Source organism: Scomber scombrus, chromosome 2, assembly GCF_963691925.1.
Source record: "Scomber scombrus chromosome 2, fScoSco1.1, whole genome shotgun sequence".
In the NCBI taxonomy this organism is placed as follows: domain Eukaryota; kingdom Metazoa; phylum Chordata; class Actinopteri; order Scombriformes; family Scombridae; genus Scomber; species Scomber scombrus.
In genome coordinates this window covers 12,275,455-12,291,435 of record NC_084971.1, presented here as the reverse complement: position 1 = coordinate 12,291,435, position 15,981 = coordinate 12,275,455, and the positions used below count along the sequence as shown (strand labels likewise).

The window sequence follows — 15,981 nt, the reverse complement described above, 5'->3', positions numbered from 1 at the left end:
ACCCTGCTTCTGAGAAAAAATATGGGAAACACTGGAAGTGAGATGATTTAGTCATTATCTTTTGAATGCACATTCTCCCTCTACCTTCTCTGTTTTCTTGCTGTAGGAGACGGTGCTTGCAGAATTCCTGCAGGACTGAAGTGTCAAGTCATAGTCTTTCTTGACCAGGGTCAGGTAGTAGCCTGTCCCCAGTTGAGTCTTCAAGAAGAGCGAGGAGCCTACGCAGCACAGTTTGCCATGGGAAATGATGGCAATGCGGTCACCCAGGATGTCTGCCTCATCCATGTGATGAGTGGACAGGATGATGGTACGGCCTGACAGGGAAAACATGTTCAGATGAATTTGCTATAATTTCATTTCTGAAAATGAAATTCTTCATCCAAATGATACATAAAACTGCACAATTAAATATAACAGAAATTAAAAAGAATAAAGAACTACTTTATAACTAAGAACCTACTATCAATTGCATTTACCTTGTCTGTATTTGAGCAGCAGGTCCCAGATGCCCCTGCGAGCGTAAGGATCAACACCAGCAGTGGGTTCATCCAAAATGACAACCTTTGAGCCCCCAACAAAAGCCAGGGCTACTGAGAGCTTCCTCTGCATCCCTCCTGCAAAAACAACCAGAAGAAAAGTCAGAAAAATACTTTTCAAAGCTTATATCATTATGTAAAATCCTTTCGGAATACAAGTACAATATTACGTGAACTGAAAAAAAAAGAGAAGAAAATAATCAAACTGACCAGACAGTGTGCTGGTGCGTGATTGTCTTTTATGCGGCAGTCCAACATCGTTCACAATTTGCTCCATCTCAGCCTTTACCTTCTCCTCAGGCAGTCCCTTCAGACAGGCGTAGAACCAGATGTGTTCCTCCACTGTCAGCCTGGATTAAAGTAAACCAACAGATTGACAACATGTGGTCACAGAGCTTCTCCAAACAAGATCTAATAATAATGTTAATGCTACAGTTTTGTTCTATAATAGCGGCCCGTCATACTGTATACGTACATGCTGAAAAGTACATTGTGCTGGGGACAGACACCCAGATTCTGCCGTATGGTGCTGAGTTCAGTGCGGATGTCCTTGCCAAGGATGTAGGCTGTACCAGATGTGGGCGGGAACAATCCTGTAAGGATTGACCTATCACAAACCAGGGGGGAACACAACATTAAAAAAAACATCTCAGCTGAGGAGATTTAAAATCATTCAACTAATTTATGTGTTCTGCCCAGTTAAAATTATGATTACTGTAGATGATGTTTGTTATCTTACATAGTTGTGGTCTTGCCAGCTCCATTGTGGCCAAGGAAGGAGGTGATCTGTCCTTCATAGAATCTCAGGGACAGTCCATCCACAGCCAGCTTGTTTCCATGGCTGTAGACCTTCACCAGATTCTCAATGTAAACACCTGGATCAATGTGGTTTGGCTCCTCCTCAATACACACAGCTGTAGATACAATAAAAACAAGAACAGCATCTCAGTTATGACATAAAAAAGGTGAATAAAAATATAAATAAAGGGAGGTGTCATCTCTCTGCACTGCAAACAGACAAAAGAATTGTACCATCAGCGTTGCCCTTCTTTGACAGGGGAGTTGAGATGTTCTTGTTTTCTTTCTCTCCGCACCAGTATGACCTAGTGAATGGGAAATACCAAGCCCTGGGGATCCCATACTGACCTGAAATAGAAAGCGTTGTTTTGTTTTTCAGTAAATTTCAGTTCATGTGCATTAAACATATTAATAGTCTGTAGTTCAAGAATATAGACGTAAGGCCAACAACTTCAGTTTTTCCATATACACAGTAGATCTTAAATTTATCTGGTGTGCTACTTTTTGTACATAAACTGATTCAGAAATGTAATTTGTGACACTGGTTTAGTTGTGGTTACTGTATTGTCTGATCATAAATATTGTCCATGACTCACCAGGGAAAACAGCTTCGATGTACCATGTCATTATTCCATAGAGAACGGCATCAAACAGCATGAGGCAGATAGAGGTGGTCAGATTGTAGCTGTCATCCTCCAGAGGGCTAGCCAGTAGATTGGACCACTGGATTCCCACTCCTTGCTCCTCAAACAGGGCAAAGTACTCACAGCCAAAACCAAAAGCTACAGGAGACAGCAGACTCTGATAGAAGAACAGAGAGGCCAGAATTTAGTGGATATAGAAAATATCTGCACGTATATTTGAACCAGGGACCTTTTTATGTCACTATTTCTCAGTTTAGGGATGAGATTTCTAGACATACATTAATGAGTTTGAACTCATATCTCTTCCATGACAACACCTCAGCACAACATATATGTTTTATTAAATTCCTTTCACACACCACAATGATTTTTGCTCCAAAGCCCACGTAGTCTTGCCAGGCAACACACAGAACGTAAGGCAGGTAAAGAGTGAAGTAGATGATCCCACCGCAGGCAGCTGCCAAGTTGGCACGAGAGAACAAGGTGCTGATGAGAAAACACTGCATGATGGTCACTACGCCGAAGGATCCCAGAAAAAGAAACACCACGCCTGGGTCACTGTAAGGCAGCAGATTTCCCATCTGAGAAGGGTGTTACGAGAAAAAGAGAGATGAATAAAGTTCAATACGTTCCTGGTTGCATCATTATGACATCACTTGTTTTGATACATTTCTGGACGATGAAGTGTAGTGATAATGGAGTAGCCTAGTGATGACTAAGGAAAACATATCAGCAATAGTCAGCCTGACATTATTGCATGATGAAACAATGGGTGTGGATCACCAACCTTCAATAGCATCACCAATAAGCCAGCGCTGATCAGCAGAGGGATTAAACTGCTGATGAACCAGCTGAGCCACAGGATGCCGTTATTCAGTCCCATGATCCTCATGGTCTCTTTGAGTCGCGCTTCCTTCTCGTACACCACACCCTTGATGATGATGGCCACTGAGTACATCCATGCCAAAGTCATGAAGAGAGGCATTGATCGACTCATCACCCGCAGGAAACTATTTTTAAAAAAGGAAGAAAAATTAGTCCTGTGCCCTTTAAAGTACCTGTACGGAGATTGATTTTTTCTTCCCTCACTGGTCTCTTACATGTCATCAACATAACAGGGATAGGGCATCTGCTGAATGTAGATGCCTGTCTTTTCCTTTGTGCCAGTAACAGCTCTGATGATTCCTTGTTCAATCACGTCCTGCAGGTAGGAAAACCCACCCCAGATGTACCGAAGGTCCTCAAAGGGGTCTGCCCTGGGGCCAGGGTCCCAATAGCTGCAAAGCAAAGTGAAAAATCAATAAGCTCATGGTGACATATTAAGAATCTGCTATCTGAATGGTATTTTTAAAAATAATTACATAATATATCATTTCGTGGTTAAGATGGTCCCTTACCCATCTTTAATCTTGTTAGTCCTCTCAACATTATCAATGTCCATGCGGATTTTGTAGTTGACATTGGGAGGCAGGTCAGTGCTGTTGCTATGGGCGATGTCGGGAAACACAATTCCTGCCCAGAACTTCTGGTTGTTAAGAAGACCCATGGACTTGTTGACCAATCGCTCCTCATTAGCTACTGGCTCCAACTTGTCCAGGTTCACACACTGTGAAGGAAAGAACAGAGTTACGTCACATTTTCATCAGAGTCTGATTAGGAAAGAAACTGTTGCAAGATCTAAATGATGTCTCAAGTCACCCAGTTAAAGAGCGGTTGAGCATGTTTCCAGAGAGAGAAAGAGAATCGCACAACAGCTGAACCAGCTTCTTTATGGTGGTTCAAGTTGTTCAGAATAAAAGCTACTTAACAAGATAATGTAAAGTGGTCTTAATGGTAGTGACTTGATTATATTACTGTTTAATTTAAAGCTGCCGCGCTTTATGGAGTCATCAGCCTACAGCTCATTTGAGTGATCCTTAACAGCACCACATCTCACATCTCACAAATATCACCCCATAAACATATAAACATCATAAAGATTCCTGCTCAAACAATCACATGCTTTCCTCCCAGCTATTGCTCAGAGGCTGATAACAAGTATGAACTATACACCCACCCACAAACTCATGTGCCTTGGGTTAGACACTGAGTAACCACCCCAGAGTTTTAGGATAATTTGCTAAGATGTCTACAGATTAGCCTCTTACACACTTAGCTAATATAAACTGACTTGTACCTTATCCCTGCATACTGAATGTGTGAGAAGGCAATGAGTTCAAAAGCACAATGAAAATACAGCATGCTAATGCTATAGGCGTGACAGACTTTTATGGTTATATCAGGCCTTGACATAGTTTTTGTTGCGAGAAACATCAGTTTACACACATTATATGATCTCCTTAAAGGGTGAAATGCAGTCAGTAGGTCAGAGGGTTGTTTACAGTGGTGGTAGACCCACACATTGTTAAAGAAATGTCATGTGGTAATGTTTTTGTGGCATGGATTGATCTGTACTGAAGGCTTAACATTTCCCCCTTTTTTAAATGATTAGTATTGTGTGAGCACATTAAATGACATTATTCAAAATCTTAAGAGGACATAGGAGACTAAGCACAATAGAAATCAGTTATATTAAGAAGAATATTGATATTCATCAGTCTATGCAATGGAAAACCTAATCATTTATTTAGGTAATTTGATTATTACTATAAATCAGAGGTATATCACTGGGCTATTTGCTCACATTTACCACTGACCCATGATGTTTATTTTAGAGACATCTCAATTAAGAAATTCCCTTACACAGCTAAATAACACAACAATTGCCCATTCAATAGGGCATGAATACTGATTAACATTTGGCAGGAGTCTAGGGGTGGTTGTTTATAGGGAAAGCTTGGCTCTGGCATACTGACCCAATAGGCAGAGACACGGAGCATTGACACAACCAGCATCGCTATAATTCGATTTAATGAGGGAAGGGAGGGGAAAGAACATTTGATTTCAAGGTTTTTAAAAGCCATGACTGGATCTAAAAACAGTTTAAATTGCATTAAAAAACTATAAAACATACCGGAAGATTGACCAAAATGGGCAATTAGCATCCAGCCCATTTCCTCATTAGGTTTTCTACATATTGATCTATATGTAAGATACTGGATAACAGCTATTTTATAGACACAACCTAATACCCATACAAATATTGGTTTATTGGCATTATCCTTAAAAACACAGTAGTAAACACAAACAAACTACACAGTAATTTTACACAAGTCATGTGAACATCATACTGTAACATGCTCTACATCCTTTTAACTCAAAATTGATTTGAGATTTTATGTCCTGAACATATTTGGTTGATAAATCTATCATTGCAATATTCTCTTTTTAATTGTATTGTCATTATTACTTTGTGTATGTTTTCTTTTTGGTTGTACATATTTATAAAAACACACTAACCTCCATGAATCGTGAGATCGTCTGGATGGCCTGGTCCGTTTCATTGAAGACATCTCTCCAGGTATAGGCTGATCCTGCAGGTCTTTTGTCCTCTGAGATCTTGGACAGGAAGTTTGATACATCTGACACCCGCCATTCAGTCTCACTGAGCTGGGAGTTAAAGAATGCTGCACTGGCATTATTTTGGAGCAGGGTCTGCAAAAAGGAATGTTTATGTTGTTTATCAATGGTGTCATTTTCTTTTGTGATGAACAACACCCAATATATAAGAGACGATACAAATTAACCAAACTCTAAAATAACTTTTAGTGGCTAAGGATTCATTTCTCACTGTCATAAATCTTTCTTAACCTTCTTCCTCTCCAGCAGAGAAATGTATATCAAACAACAGTGGGAAAAATAAACTGGTGAATAATCACTGTATGCCTTCAGGCTGCTTGGTTTTGTGACCTTCATTACTGTTATGTTCTGTGTGAGTTTCTGTGTAACTCTTTCTGTGGCTTTGACCTATTTTACTGTCATTTAATTTTCTAGAATCCTTCTTCGAAAGGCTATTTTCAAGTTCATCGTCTGTGTTATCTCAGCCATTTTCCTGTTTACCAGTTGAAGAAAACTATGTCATGATATAGAGCACAGACAACCATTTCATCATATTTTAAACTACAAATTTGTAGTTATGCAGTTATAAACCCTCATAAGAATACATTTCACAGCCTTAGAGGACAGCTTACCTCTGGCAGAAACACTTTTTTGTTTTGTTCATGTTTTCAAAATACATTTAATTATTCAGCAAATTCAAAGGGAAGGTAGTTTACAATATCACCATTCACCACTAGGTGGAGGTGGTGTTTATGTGATGACTGAAGGAAAGCCGAAAAAAACCAAAAACAAAAACCAACCTCTTAACAGGAAGAGCCATGTTATGAAATATATACCATCTGATTGAGACTTATCTCTAAAGAACTTGATGGTAAATGGCCTGTCCTTGCAGGATAATTGTACACTCTTTAATCTTTCCCAAACACATAGTCCTGCTTGTTAGAGGACCATTGGAGAACCAATGTGTTCTTGTCTGTGCTTTAATGTGATTAAAAGGAGAGCGAATGTTTTAAATGAGGGCAGGTCTTTTTTAAGACTGATGCCAGAACAACATTTTGATGCCAAAGTCGTAATTCTTCCATGCTTTGTTTTAATTAATCAAGTTTTCTGGTCGACAGAAACTCTGTCCCTCTCAACTTAATTAACTGTCAGTATATCAGTCTCTGATGTTTGTCTCATTTGTGTTTACCCAAAAAGACACCAGCCCGTATGAAAAAACAGTTTTTGCTTCTGTCCTCTTTCTCCATAGTTTCAAGCATTTTCATCAGCCTGAGAAATACCACAAGTGTATAAACAACTTTGATGGGATTCAGGGTCAGTTGTTGACATGTCACCATATGAACCCATACGGAAGCTGTAGCTTTAGTGCTTGATTGGTCCTTCCTTTTCAAGCTCACATCAGACACTTAATTACACTCTAGTCAACGAGATGCACAGATTACTGTCTTTAAACTCCCATGTAAACAGGAAGAACATTGAAAACACAATTCTGATGTCTGTATGTGTGTCAGTGCAGACCACTCACCCTGACCATGTCCATTTCCTCGCTATTCTCCATGAAGTTCCAAATTTTGGGCCTCATCTCCTCCCACATCCCACCAAGGTCCCGCAGCACGCCGAGCTCCTGGAAGGTCTTATTGACCTGGAACACACCACCAAACACAAACTCAGTCTCACTTAATGGGGCTACAGTCAGGGTTTTGATGGGTGTTTTAGACATGAGGGGGCCTATTTTACCTCATGGATGATCCTCTGTGTTGCTGGAGTATCCGGAGTATACAGGATCTTTCCCATGAGCAGAGGTTTCAGAGCTCTCCAGATCATCCTGGAAATGGGGCTGGACTCCAGGCTCCGCATCATGTTGTTACAATAGGGAGCTGAGAAATAAAGATACAAAGCATTTACTTTTAAAGTCTTGACCCTTGTTTCTCTTCTATGGTGAAAATGTTTATTCATTTACCTTTCCAATTACTGTCTACCATTTAATTGTGGTGTTGTTGTTGTTGAATGAGACTTAGAATTGTAAAGACTATGGAAAATAAATCTGTTTGAGTAAAAAGTTCAGTGAGATCTGATAGCTTTGAACACTTACTTGAGGTGTTGTCGTAAGTGGAGAGAGGCTCGCTGTCACTGTCGTTACCATGGTTTCCGAACAGGGCCTTGTAGTTGTTGTCTTCATACCAGTTAAGAGATTTGATTTTAAGGCCGCCTCCCTCTGGGTGTCCACAGACGATACGTGATACAGCTTGGTACATTTGGTTTGGAGAGCCTGTGGCATTTGCAGTAAGATACAGGATCTCTTTACGCATTTCCTTCCAACTCTTCATATTGGAAAGCTGTGGGGAGAGAGGCACAAGCAGAGATGTTAGCATAATGATGGCTGTCCAGTAACCACAGACAATCATTCCAAGTCCAAATGTTGATAAGATAGGGAATAAAAATACACAACTCTTAGACCTGTAAACATGCACACAAACATTTAAAGGTATTTATATATCAATGTTAAAAAAAAGACTTAAACATTTTATAATTAACAGCTCAATAGGCAATCAAGTCACAATTAACAGTTGGTCACACTTAGACATCAACATTCATACAAATGTAAGTATTGATGTCTCCTTCCGCAACAAATTTTAGATGTAATAATAGTCTCATTTCAGGATATTTGGCTGTAAGCTGTTTTCTCTCATTATGCCTTGAATTAAAGTACAAGGAAAAGTTATATTTTACTAAGAGCTCTGTAAAAAATATTTTCGTCAGGATCCATGTCTGTGAAATTAGTCCTACATGAATAAAAATAAGGTCTCTTTATACTATTCATGAGTTTGCTGAACGTACTGTATGTTATATCTGCTTCATGTGTCACTATGTCTGTGTTAAAACCTGCTCTGTACATGCTTTTCCTTTAGGGGACTATCACATGTTTCATATCCTGTAACTCACAATGATAGCACTGAAAATAATATGTCTGCATATACATTTGCATGGTTATCATCTGTCACAACAGATGCAGCTTATATGAACCCTGTGTGTGTGTGAGAGAGAGAGGGCTGAAGTTACTAAAGGTTATGATCTTCACTATGAGTGGTATTCTAGACATGGAAGTCAAGCGCTGCACTGTGGGGTGGAGACACTTAGCACTTAGCTGTCTGCCAGACTAAGATAAATTTAACTACTGTTCCCACCCCCCCCCCACCCCCCTCTCTCGCTCTCTCTTCCCTCTCACTCTCTGCACATGCCTGTATTTGCATATCATTTTTACTGGAGAGGTCAGATAACATGATATAACACGTATGTCGACGTATTACTCAACATGTTAACATGTTATCACACTGTGACTAACATACTAGAAAAATGCATGTTTGATGCGTGTTTGTGGAGCTTCTTACTGTATGTAAGTATTTACTGGTGTCAACAGACTTACACTGTGTGCATCTGTCAAACAATATATTTAATACTGAAGGCTTGAGGGTAGCGTGCTACTGTAGCCTTGTTGCTTATCACAACACAAAATTCTTGCACCACTGCCCCTCAGCTTCTATTAACCGTCCATTATTGTTCATACTTGTTGATAATCAGTAATGATCAGAAATGAAAGCCCAATTTCTCCCAATCTGTCAATTTTGCTTTTGGTGAAAAGTCTGTGGCTCTTGAATTTGTTAAACTTTCTTGTGACATTTAAAGTTTGTGGAAAACTGTGTGGCATGACATCAAGTTCTGCAGTTGTGTTCATCATAACAACAAAACAAGAGGGTTCTTTGTCGTATTGCTTTTGTCTCCACATAAACTGTCCTTGATTTCCCATCAACATTCAAATGCAGTTTTCCTCAGGCTGCAGGGAGCAGCAGAGTTCATTTTGGTTCACACAGGGGTTACTACAGGTCAAGAAACAAGTCACCGCAAGTTCCCCAATAAAGTCTTGAAACTGGTCAACTGCACATGCAATTATGTCACCAACTCGTGATGGCGAAGGAATGAAAGGAGGGGGTTTATGTTTTTCCTGCAAGTAAAACAAAGAAAGGGAGGAAGAAGAAGGGCAGCTTTTGTTTCCCAAGTGTGAACCAGAGGAGGTTTCATGGGCTTACGGTACGCTAAGGCTCTGTGTGTGTGGCATGGGGGCTGTGGAAATGGGACCTTTTCATAAAGTGAAAATTTGAGGAGGTCAGAGGTAGACGCTAGAAAATGAAAGACAAATAAAAAAGAGAGAGAGAGACAAAGAAAGAAAGATAAATCATGTGAGAGAGTGTGAGTTTCAGCGGAGAAGGAGAAGGAAATGAGCACAGGAGGCATGAGTGGAAGGTGCTAGAACAAAGAGAGGTTACCATCGGTTGTTCTCCTAATAGGCAAACCTCCGCAGGCTCAAGTACAGCACAATTACACTGACAATTGTTGCTGAGTACAAACCCACTGATAGACAAACACAAGATCCTCACATGCCATGCAGAGCAAATAACACAGTTTTCTCTGTCCTCTGTGTTACTTCAAACCAACTTGAAATTCTTATCCTGCCTTTACTCTTTCTGTCAACAAGATAGTCAACACTGTTTTCCAACATAGAGAAAGTGAGACTAAGGGAACTGTTACATCTCAGGTCACTGATGCACGCACGCACGCACACACACACACACACACACACACACACACACACACACACACACACACACACACACACACACACACACACACACACACACACACACACACACACACACACACACACACACACACACACACACACACAAACACAAACACGCATTCCCTGAGATCGTTCTGTACTTGGTTGCTTTGCAGCTGAGCGTGCAACCACATCAAACAGTCACATGCTTTCCTGTTCTCGCGCAATAATTGTGTGTGTGCATCATGTTAGACTGGATGCATATCTGGGTCTTTGTGTAAGTGTTTTACTTGTGTGGCTGTCACAATTTGTGGATTAAAAAGCTCTCAGTGTGTTTGTGTGTGTTGCATATGTTGTAATAAACATGTGTCCTCCTGTCCTCATTGCCAGAGGCTGCAGTAACTGCAAAAACAGCAATGACTGACAAGAGCAAGTCAACCATCATTTCCATCCCTCTGCTCTGGCATCAAATACTGGCACACACATGTAAAAATATCATGAAAACTAGTTTGTTTTGACTACTATGTGTGTGTGTGTTTGCATGCGTGAGAGAGAGCAAGAGAGATCCTTCCTGCCAAAAATGAGTAAGGGGTGCATCTCTCAGTGTGAATGAGCATTAATTTGTCTCTTCTGAAGGTGTTTTTTGGGTGACTGAGTATATGTGTCATTCCCCTAGAGGCATGATGCCCATGTTAACTTGAGTGACTAGGTGAGTAACACACACGCACGCGCATGCGGACAGCAGAAGAAACGTCCCGGAGTAACCTCATAGCAGAGCCTGTATGAGGTTACTTTAGTTCAAATTTCCATTCTGCACACAGCTTTTCAACCAGAGACGCTCAGGTCCAATTGTGAATTAAATGTTAACATTGAAATGATTCATTTAAACTACATCATGGTTGTAACCTAAATATTTTAAGATTATCAATTGAATTAGTTTGTCTTGAGGTTACTAGAGTTCACTGCTGCTCTTTCTGTACAAACCTGTTCAAAACCAAACATAAATAACTGCTCAGTGTAAAACAGTAAACAGCAAGCAGACTTAAGAACATTGATGTTAAGCATCTATGTTGAGCCCAATAACAAATTATATGAATTAAATATATATCCGTTCTGATCAGGTTAAAATTACATATCTCTGTATAAGAGACTCACTCTCTTATAGAGAGAGGGAGTCACTCTTATCGATTCTGTCCTGACAGGTTATGGATTTCTCCACGATGATAGTGATCAGGTTATGGAGGTTACTAGAGTTTATTCACTAGCTCCCTACACTTTGCTTAGCAACGGCTTAAGCTACTTAAGGCCAACAATACAAAGAAGATAAACGTCACTAATGTTTCTGAGAGGCATGTCGATTAAAATTAGAATGTGTCTGGTGTGTACCTGCTTGCCAAGAAATGTATCTCTTTTTTTTCTTTTATTACAAATGATCACAATAAATGCTTTAGTATAAAGTGCTGCAATAGCACAGAAATAAGTAGGAATCCAGATTATTAGAGCTCTAATCTTGAACAACATTTGAGATTTAACAACAGTAAATGTGGGTGGCTGTTGAGCATTCTTGATTGATTAATATATATATATATATATATTCATATATATATTCATATATATTCATATATATATTCAATCAGCCTCAAATAAGTTCATACTGAATGAAGAATGAATGAAAATGAAATTTATGTATGAGGGAATGAAAATGATGTACATTTTGCTCGGACCCTTTTCTTTATCTTTTTTAACATAATTTTCTAAATGGCTGTGAAATGCTGGTTGATAATCACCAGGTAAGTCTGTTCCTCCACTCTACCAGGCTACTCCTTATCAGCATGTAACGCTAAGCATGAAAGCTTATAGCAAACAGTATACAGAATGGATAACTGTTAACTTTTATGTTTATACTGCTGTATATAAATGTTGGTTTATCCTGCTCCTTTCTTATATTCTTATATATTCAGAAACATTCAGATGGTCACCTTACATAGTCAGTGAATGTGTAACTTTCATGTGGCCAATGTGTCACATGGCTGACTATGTGAAAATGAGCTTTTTCTTCACTCCTGCAAAAGACATTTTGTAGGACACATTACGTTTGTAGTTCTTTTAGCCTTCCAACAGTGATAATCCCAGGATTGAAACACAGGCTTCAGATGATTACTGGTTAGGACGTAGAGGTTACATGAGTGCAGCTCTCCATTCTGACAGCCTCATATCTCATCTACCAACTGGCTAAGCAAACCCATATAACCAAATAATATATGTTGAAAAGAAAATGATTTCATCAGTGGCCATCTGCTAGAAACTAAATAATTAGTGATTACTGTAAATAGATGCTCTTTAAATCAACGACAGTTAGCTCAGATGCAAACAAAAACATGGTGAAACCTGGGAGGAAGTTGTGCAAGAGTGGTTCAAGTTGACACGCAGCCATTTGTGTCTTTCACATTGTTCACAAGTTTATGTGTGATAATCATTGCCCTTTCACTCAGTGCTAAGCAAAAAGGGCTTGGTATGGTGGAAAAGGGAGAAAAGAAATTGCTGATGGTTGCAACATTAGTGGTTGAGGAGACAAGTAAAGGCCAGCTCATTGATGTTCTCACAGCTGATTAGACAGGAAACGCTATCACACCCAAACTTGTACATACAGCTGGGTCTTTATGTTATGCTAACTCAGCAGAGTAGGAGCCTGAGAGAAAGGGGGTTGTGTGTGTGTGTGTGTGTGTGTGTGTGTGTGTGTGTGTGTGTGTGTGTGTGTGTGTGTGTGTGTGTGTGTGTGTGTGTGTGTGTGTGTGTGTGTGTGTGTGTGTGTGTGTGTGTGTGTGCACCACCGACTGGCTGCTACTGCTCTCATTTCTCACTACATTCCAGCTGTTCAGACTGGGTTACATTAGATGAGACAAGTGTATACTGTGTATGTGTTTGTGGCTGTGTGTGTGCATGTGTTTCTATATATATTTTGTATGACAGTACAGTGCACCTGTATGTTGGTAGGGTAAGACATTTCCACTACTACCTAGCAGTAATTTGGGTGGAAGCTGCTTTCCAAAAAAGGAGAATTGGGTCCCCAGAAAATCAAAGTGCATTGTGTCATTGTGGCTGGCTGACCTTGAGGATGACCATATTTGGTCTCATTTTTTTTAATATGCAATAGTGGCAACAGGAGCTTTTGGACAGTTTGTCGTGACTCTTTTTCCCTTTTTGTTGATATTAATTTAGAAAATCTATTTAGCTATTTACTCTCTGACCTATATAGCACTTCATACAACTTTTTTTTTTTATCAGAATGTATTTTAAATGGTTTCAAATGGATGCATTTTCATTTTCAAGCACAATCACAGCTCTACAAATGAGTTTTGTGTAAGCTCAAAGTGTTAATATCGTCAGAATGGCCTTGAAGCTAAATGTCTACTTGCAATACTTCTACGTGTGATCTGTATGTACAGTAAAATGAAATAAACTTCATGAGATGGTTCCTAGTACGAATAGATTTTATTCATTACTACTGAAAACTGAACTTTGGAAACAAATATGTGAGTAGTCCTGTTTGCATTTGTACCAACATGTGTGGTTGTGTGTGTATCTACCTCCACGGCCAGTGCTCCCAGGCTCCCCAGAAGATTGTCGGTTGCAGCTGAGACTTCCTGAACAACTTTGGGGTCCGACCTCACATCCTTCTGTTAGAGAGACAGGGGATCATTACAATGTTGCAGATATTTTACACTGTATTTATGGTTGATGGTTCATTTGCAAAAGTAAAACATCTTGTTAAAAGACATACAAAAGTGAATGTTTTTGTGGTTTTGTTGCTTTATTATATGATTAATAATAATAATAATAATAATAATAATAATTAATTACTCTCATTCACTTTCAGTTTCAACAATTTCATATTTTCAGTGGTGTATTATCACTAATTTTGTAATTCTCTACAGAAATGATTAGTTTTCCCTCATGTCATGTGTCTCATATCCTGTGATATGCAGTAATATAGTGGACAGGAAATGCTCATCACAGAGACAGAGAAAGTTTAAGAGGGAAAAAAGCTGTGGTAAAGGAGCAGGGAGCAAAAGAAGAGAAAACGTGATTAGGGTCAAAGGTTGAGGAAAGAAGGGGCTGAGAAAGAACAACAGGTCAGTGTGGCTTTTGACCTCCGATGTTCCCATCTGTCAATCTGCCCTGTGTGTGCGCTTGTGCTCTCGTCTATCACACTAAGCTGTCAGCTGCTGGAATGTCTGACACTCGATAAAGCACAGGTGCCGCTGAAGACAGAATAGCAGCTTAGAGAAGAAGAAAGATACCGTTCTCTCTCTCTCTCTCTCTCTCATTTAGCTCACATAGCTAAAGCTCTCTCTCTCTCCTCTCTCTCTCTCTCTCTCTCTTCTCTCTCTCTCTCTCTCTCCTCTCTCTTTTCTCTCTCTCTCTCATCCCTCTCTCTCCTCCTCTCTCTCTCCTCCCTCTCTCTCTCTCTCTCTCTCTCTCCTTCTCTCTCTCTCTCTCTCTCTCTCTCTCCCTCTCTCTCTCTCTCTCCTCTCTCTCTCTCTCTCTCTCTTCTCGAGTCTCGTGTTCTCTTTCCCTAATGATTTCTCTCCCTTTCTCCTATATACACACACCCACACATAGAGTAACTAATAGGAGAAATTTAAGTTATGCAAGAGTTCTTGACAACACTTTTTACACAATTTTGGTAATTTTGGAAAGGAATTTCCACTCTGGCATTGAAGTTCATACACTGTAAGGAAGAACATGTGTTTTGTGGTGAATCATGTCCACGGTGAAGCAGGAAATGATTCTATTCTCAGTTCATGATACATGTAGGGAGTGTCTCTACTCCGTTTGACAGCACAATAACTGAATATTGCTCACTTGATTTTATTTCTAAAAATGTTACGATTTTTCATGACATTCTCTGTCTCTCTCCCTTTGTCTGTTTCTCCATTTAAATATCAGCCAAATGTTTTGTTCATCTCTTGCCATCCATCACCATCATGACTCACATCCGGGTGATGGTTTTATGGGAAGGAGGCAGGATAGTTGGGAAATTAAGGGGAAGAGAGGTTGAGAGGAGGTCAAGGGAGCAAACAGCAAACACAAAGTTTTGTAGAAGCAGAAAGATGAGGGATCAAGGATTTACTTCAGAGCTATACAAACAGTGGTTCCTCTTGTCCCATAATATTAGAGTCAAACTGAATGGATCCCAATCAGCAGTCACAATAAAATGACCTCAAAAGGCAATAACAAGTCTCTGAAGTGTAGAGGGGACCATCCACCATTCGGTTGTGTTTGCATTTTTCTGTTGTATATCTGTGTGGGTGCACTTGTTCATGTCCCAGCTCCTATTCTGTAAACAACCAAGTTGCTGAAAGGAATTCAGTGTTTAGCTGAAATAAATAGTGATGAGTCCCAAATATTTCAACATGTAAAGACTGAAGAGACATTCTGTTGTTTCAACACAATATATTTTCCAGGTAACTGGTAAATATTGCATTATCTGTACTGACAGATCAGTACATGGCAAGGATACCCTCATCTTACTTATGCTGGAGATCACCCGATGATCTAGCACTGTAGCACCAGAGGCCAATGACACTATAATGTACTTTGCAGTAAAAAGGGGAGGGGCTGATACTATCATGTAAATATTGGCAGAAGAACATCCCAGGAAGTTACTAAATGTGTAACTCTTAGACTTAACAACCAGCTAATGGATATGACTTGTTGGATGATGATTTTACCCCGAATAGGTTTGAGGAAGTCCAAGTTTGAGAGGAAGTGGCTCTGGGCCTTGTCCAGCCAATCTCTGGAGGACTTGCAGATGATTTCTTGTGTCAGATGGGAGACGTTGCGGTCGGCGATATGGACAAACTCTTCCAGGGGTGTGGTATTACAG

The 15,981-nt window shown here is 39.8% G+C and overlaps 1 protein-coding gene across 5 annotated transcripts in view; it reads right to left on the bottom strand.

Annotated features, from left to right (window-relative positions):
• Positions 1–15,981, bottom strand: part of LOC133988164 (phospholipid-transporting ATPase ABCA1-like) — a 46,818-nt gene that overhangs the window by 9,533 nt on the left and 21,304 nt on the right. For 4 of the 5 annotated variants that reach the window (XM_062427721.1, XM_062427742.1, XM_062427734.1 and 1 more), the window contains exons 8-24: positions 15,829–15,981; positions 13,679–13,769; positions 7,569–7,812; positions 7,214–7,353; positions 7,002–7,118; positions 5,378–5,572; positions 3,376–3,584; positions 3,079–3,255; positions 2,766–2,988; positions 2,338–2,559; positions 1,931–2,135; positions 1,569–1,682; positions 1,276–1,450; positions 1,012–1,143; positions 747–886; positions 477–614; positions 85–314 (exon numbers count right to left, since the gene is read on the bottom strand). In XM_062427721.1, coding sequence (XP_062283705.1) covers positions 85–314; positions 477–614; positions 747–886; positions 1,012–1,143; positions 1,276–1,450; positions 1,569–1,682; positions 1,931–2,135; positions 2,338–2,559; positions 2,766–2,988; positions 3,079–3,255; positions 3,376–3,584; positions 5,378–5,572; positions 7,002–7,118; positions 7,214–7,353; positions 7,569–7,812; positions 13,679–13,769; positions 15,829–15,981 — 2,905 coding nt within the window. Of the gene's footprint in view, positions 1–84; positions 315–476; positions 615–746; positions 887–1,011; positions 1,144–1,275; positions 1,451–1,568; positions 1,683–1,930; positions 2,136–2,337; positions 2,560–2,765; positions 2,989–3,078; positions 3,256–3,375; positions 3,585–5,377; positions 5,573–7,001; positions 7,119–7,213; positions 7,354–7,568; positions 7,813–13,678; positions 13,770–15,806 lie in introns of all 5 variants that reach the window. The other variant, XM_062427750.1, reaches the window with a different exon arrangement.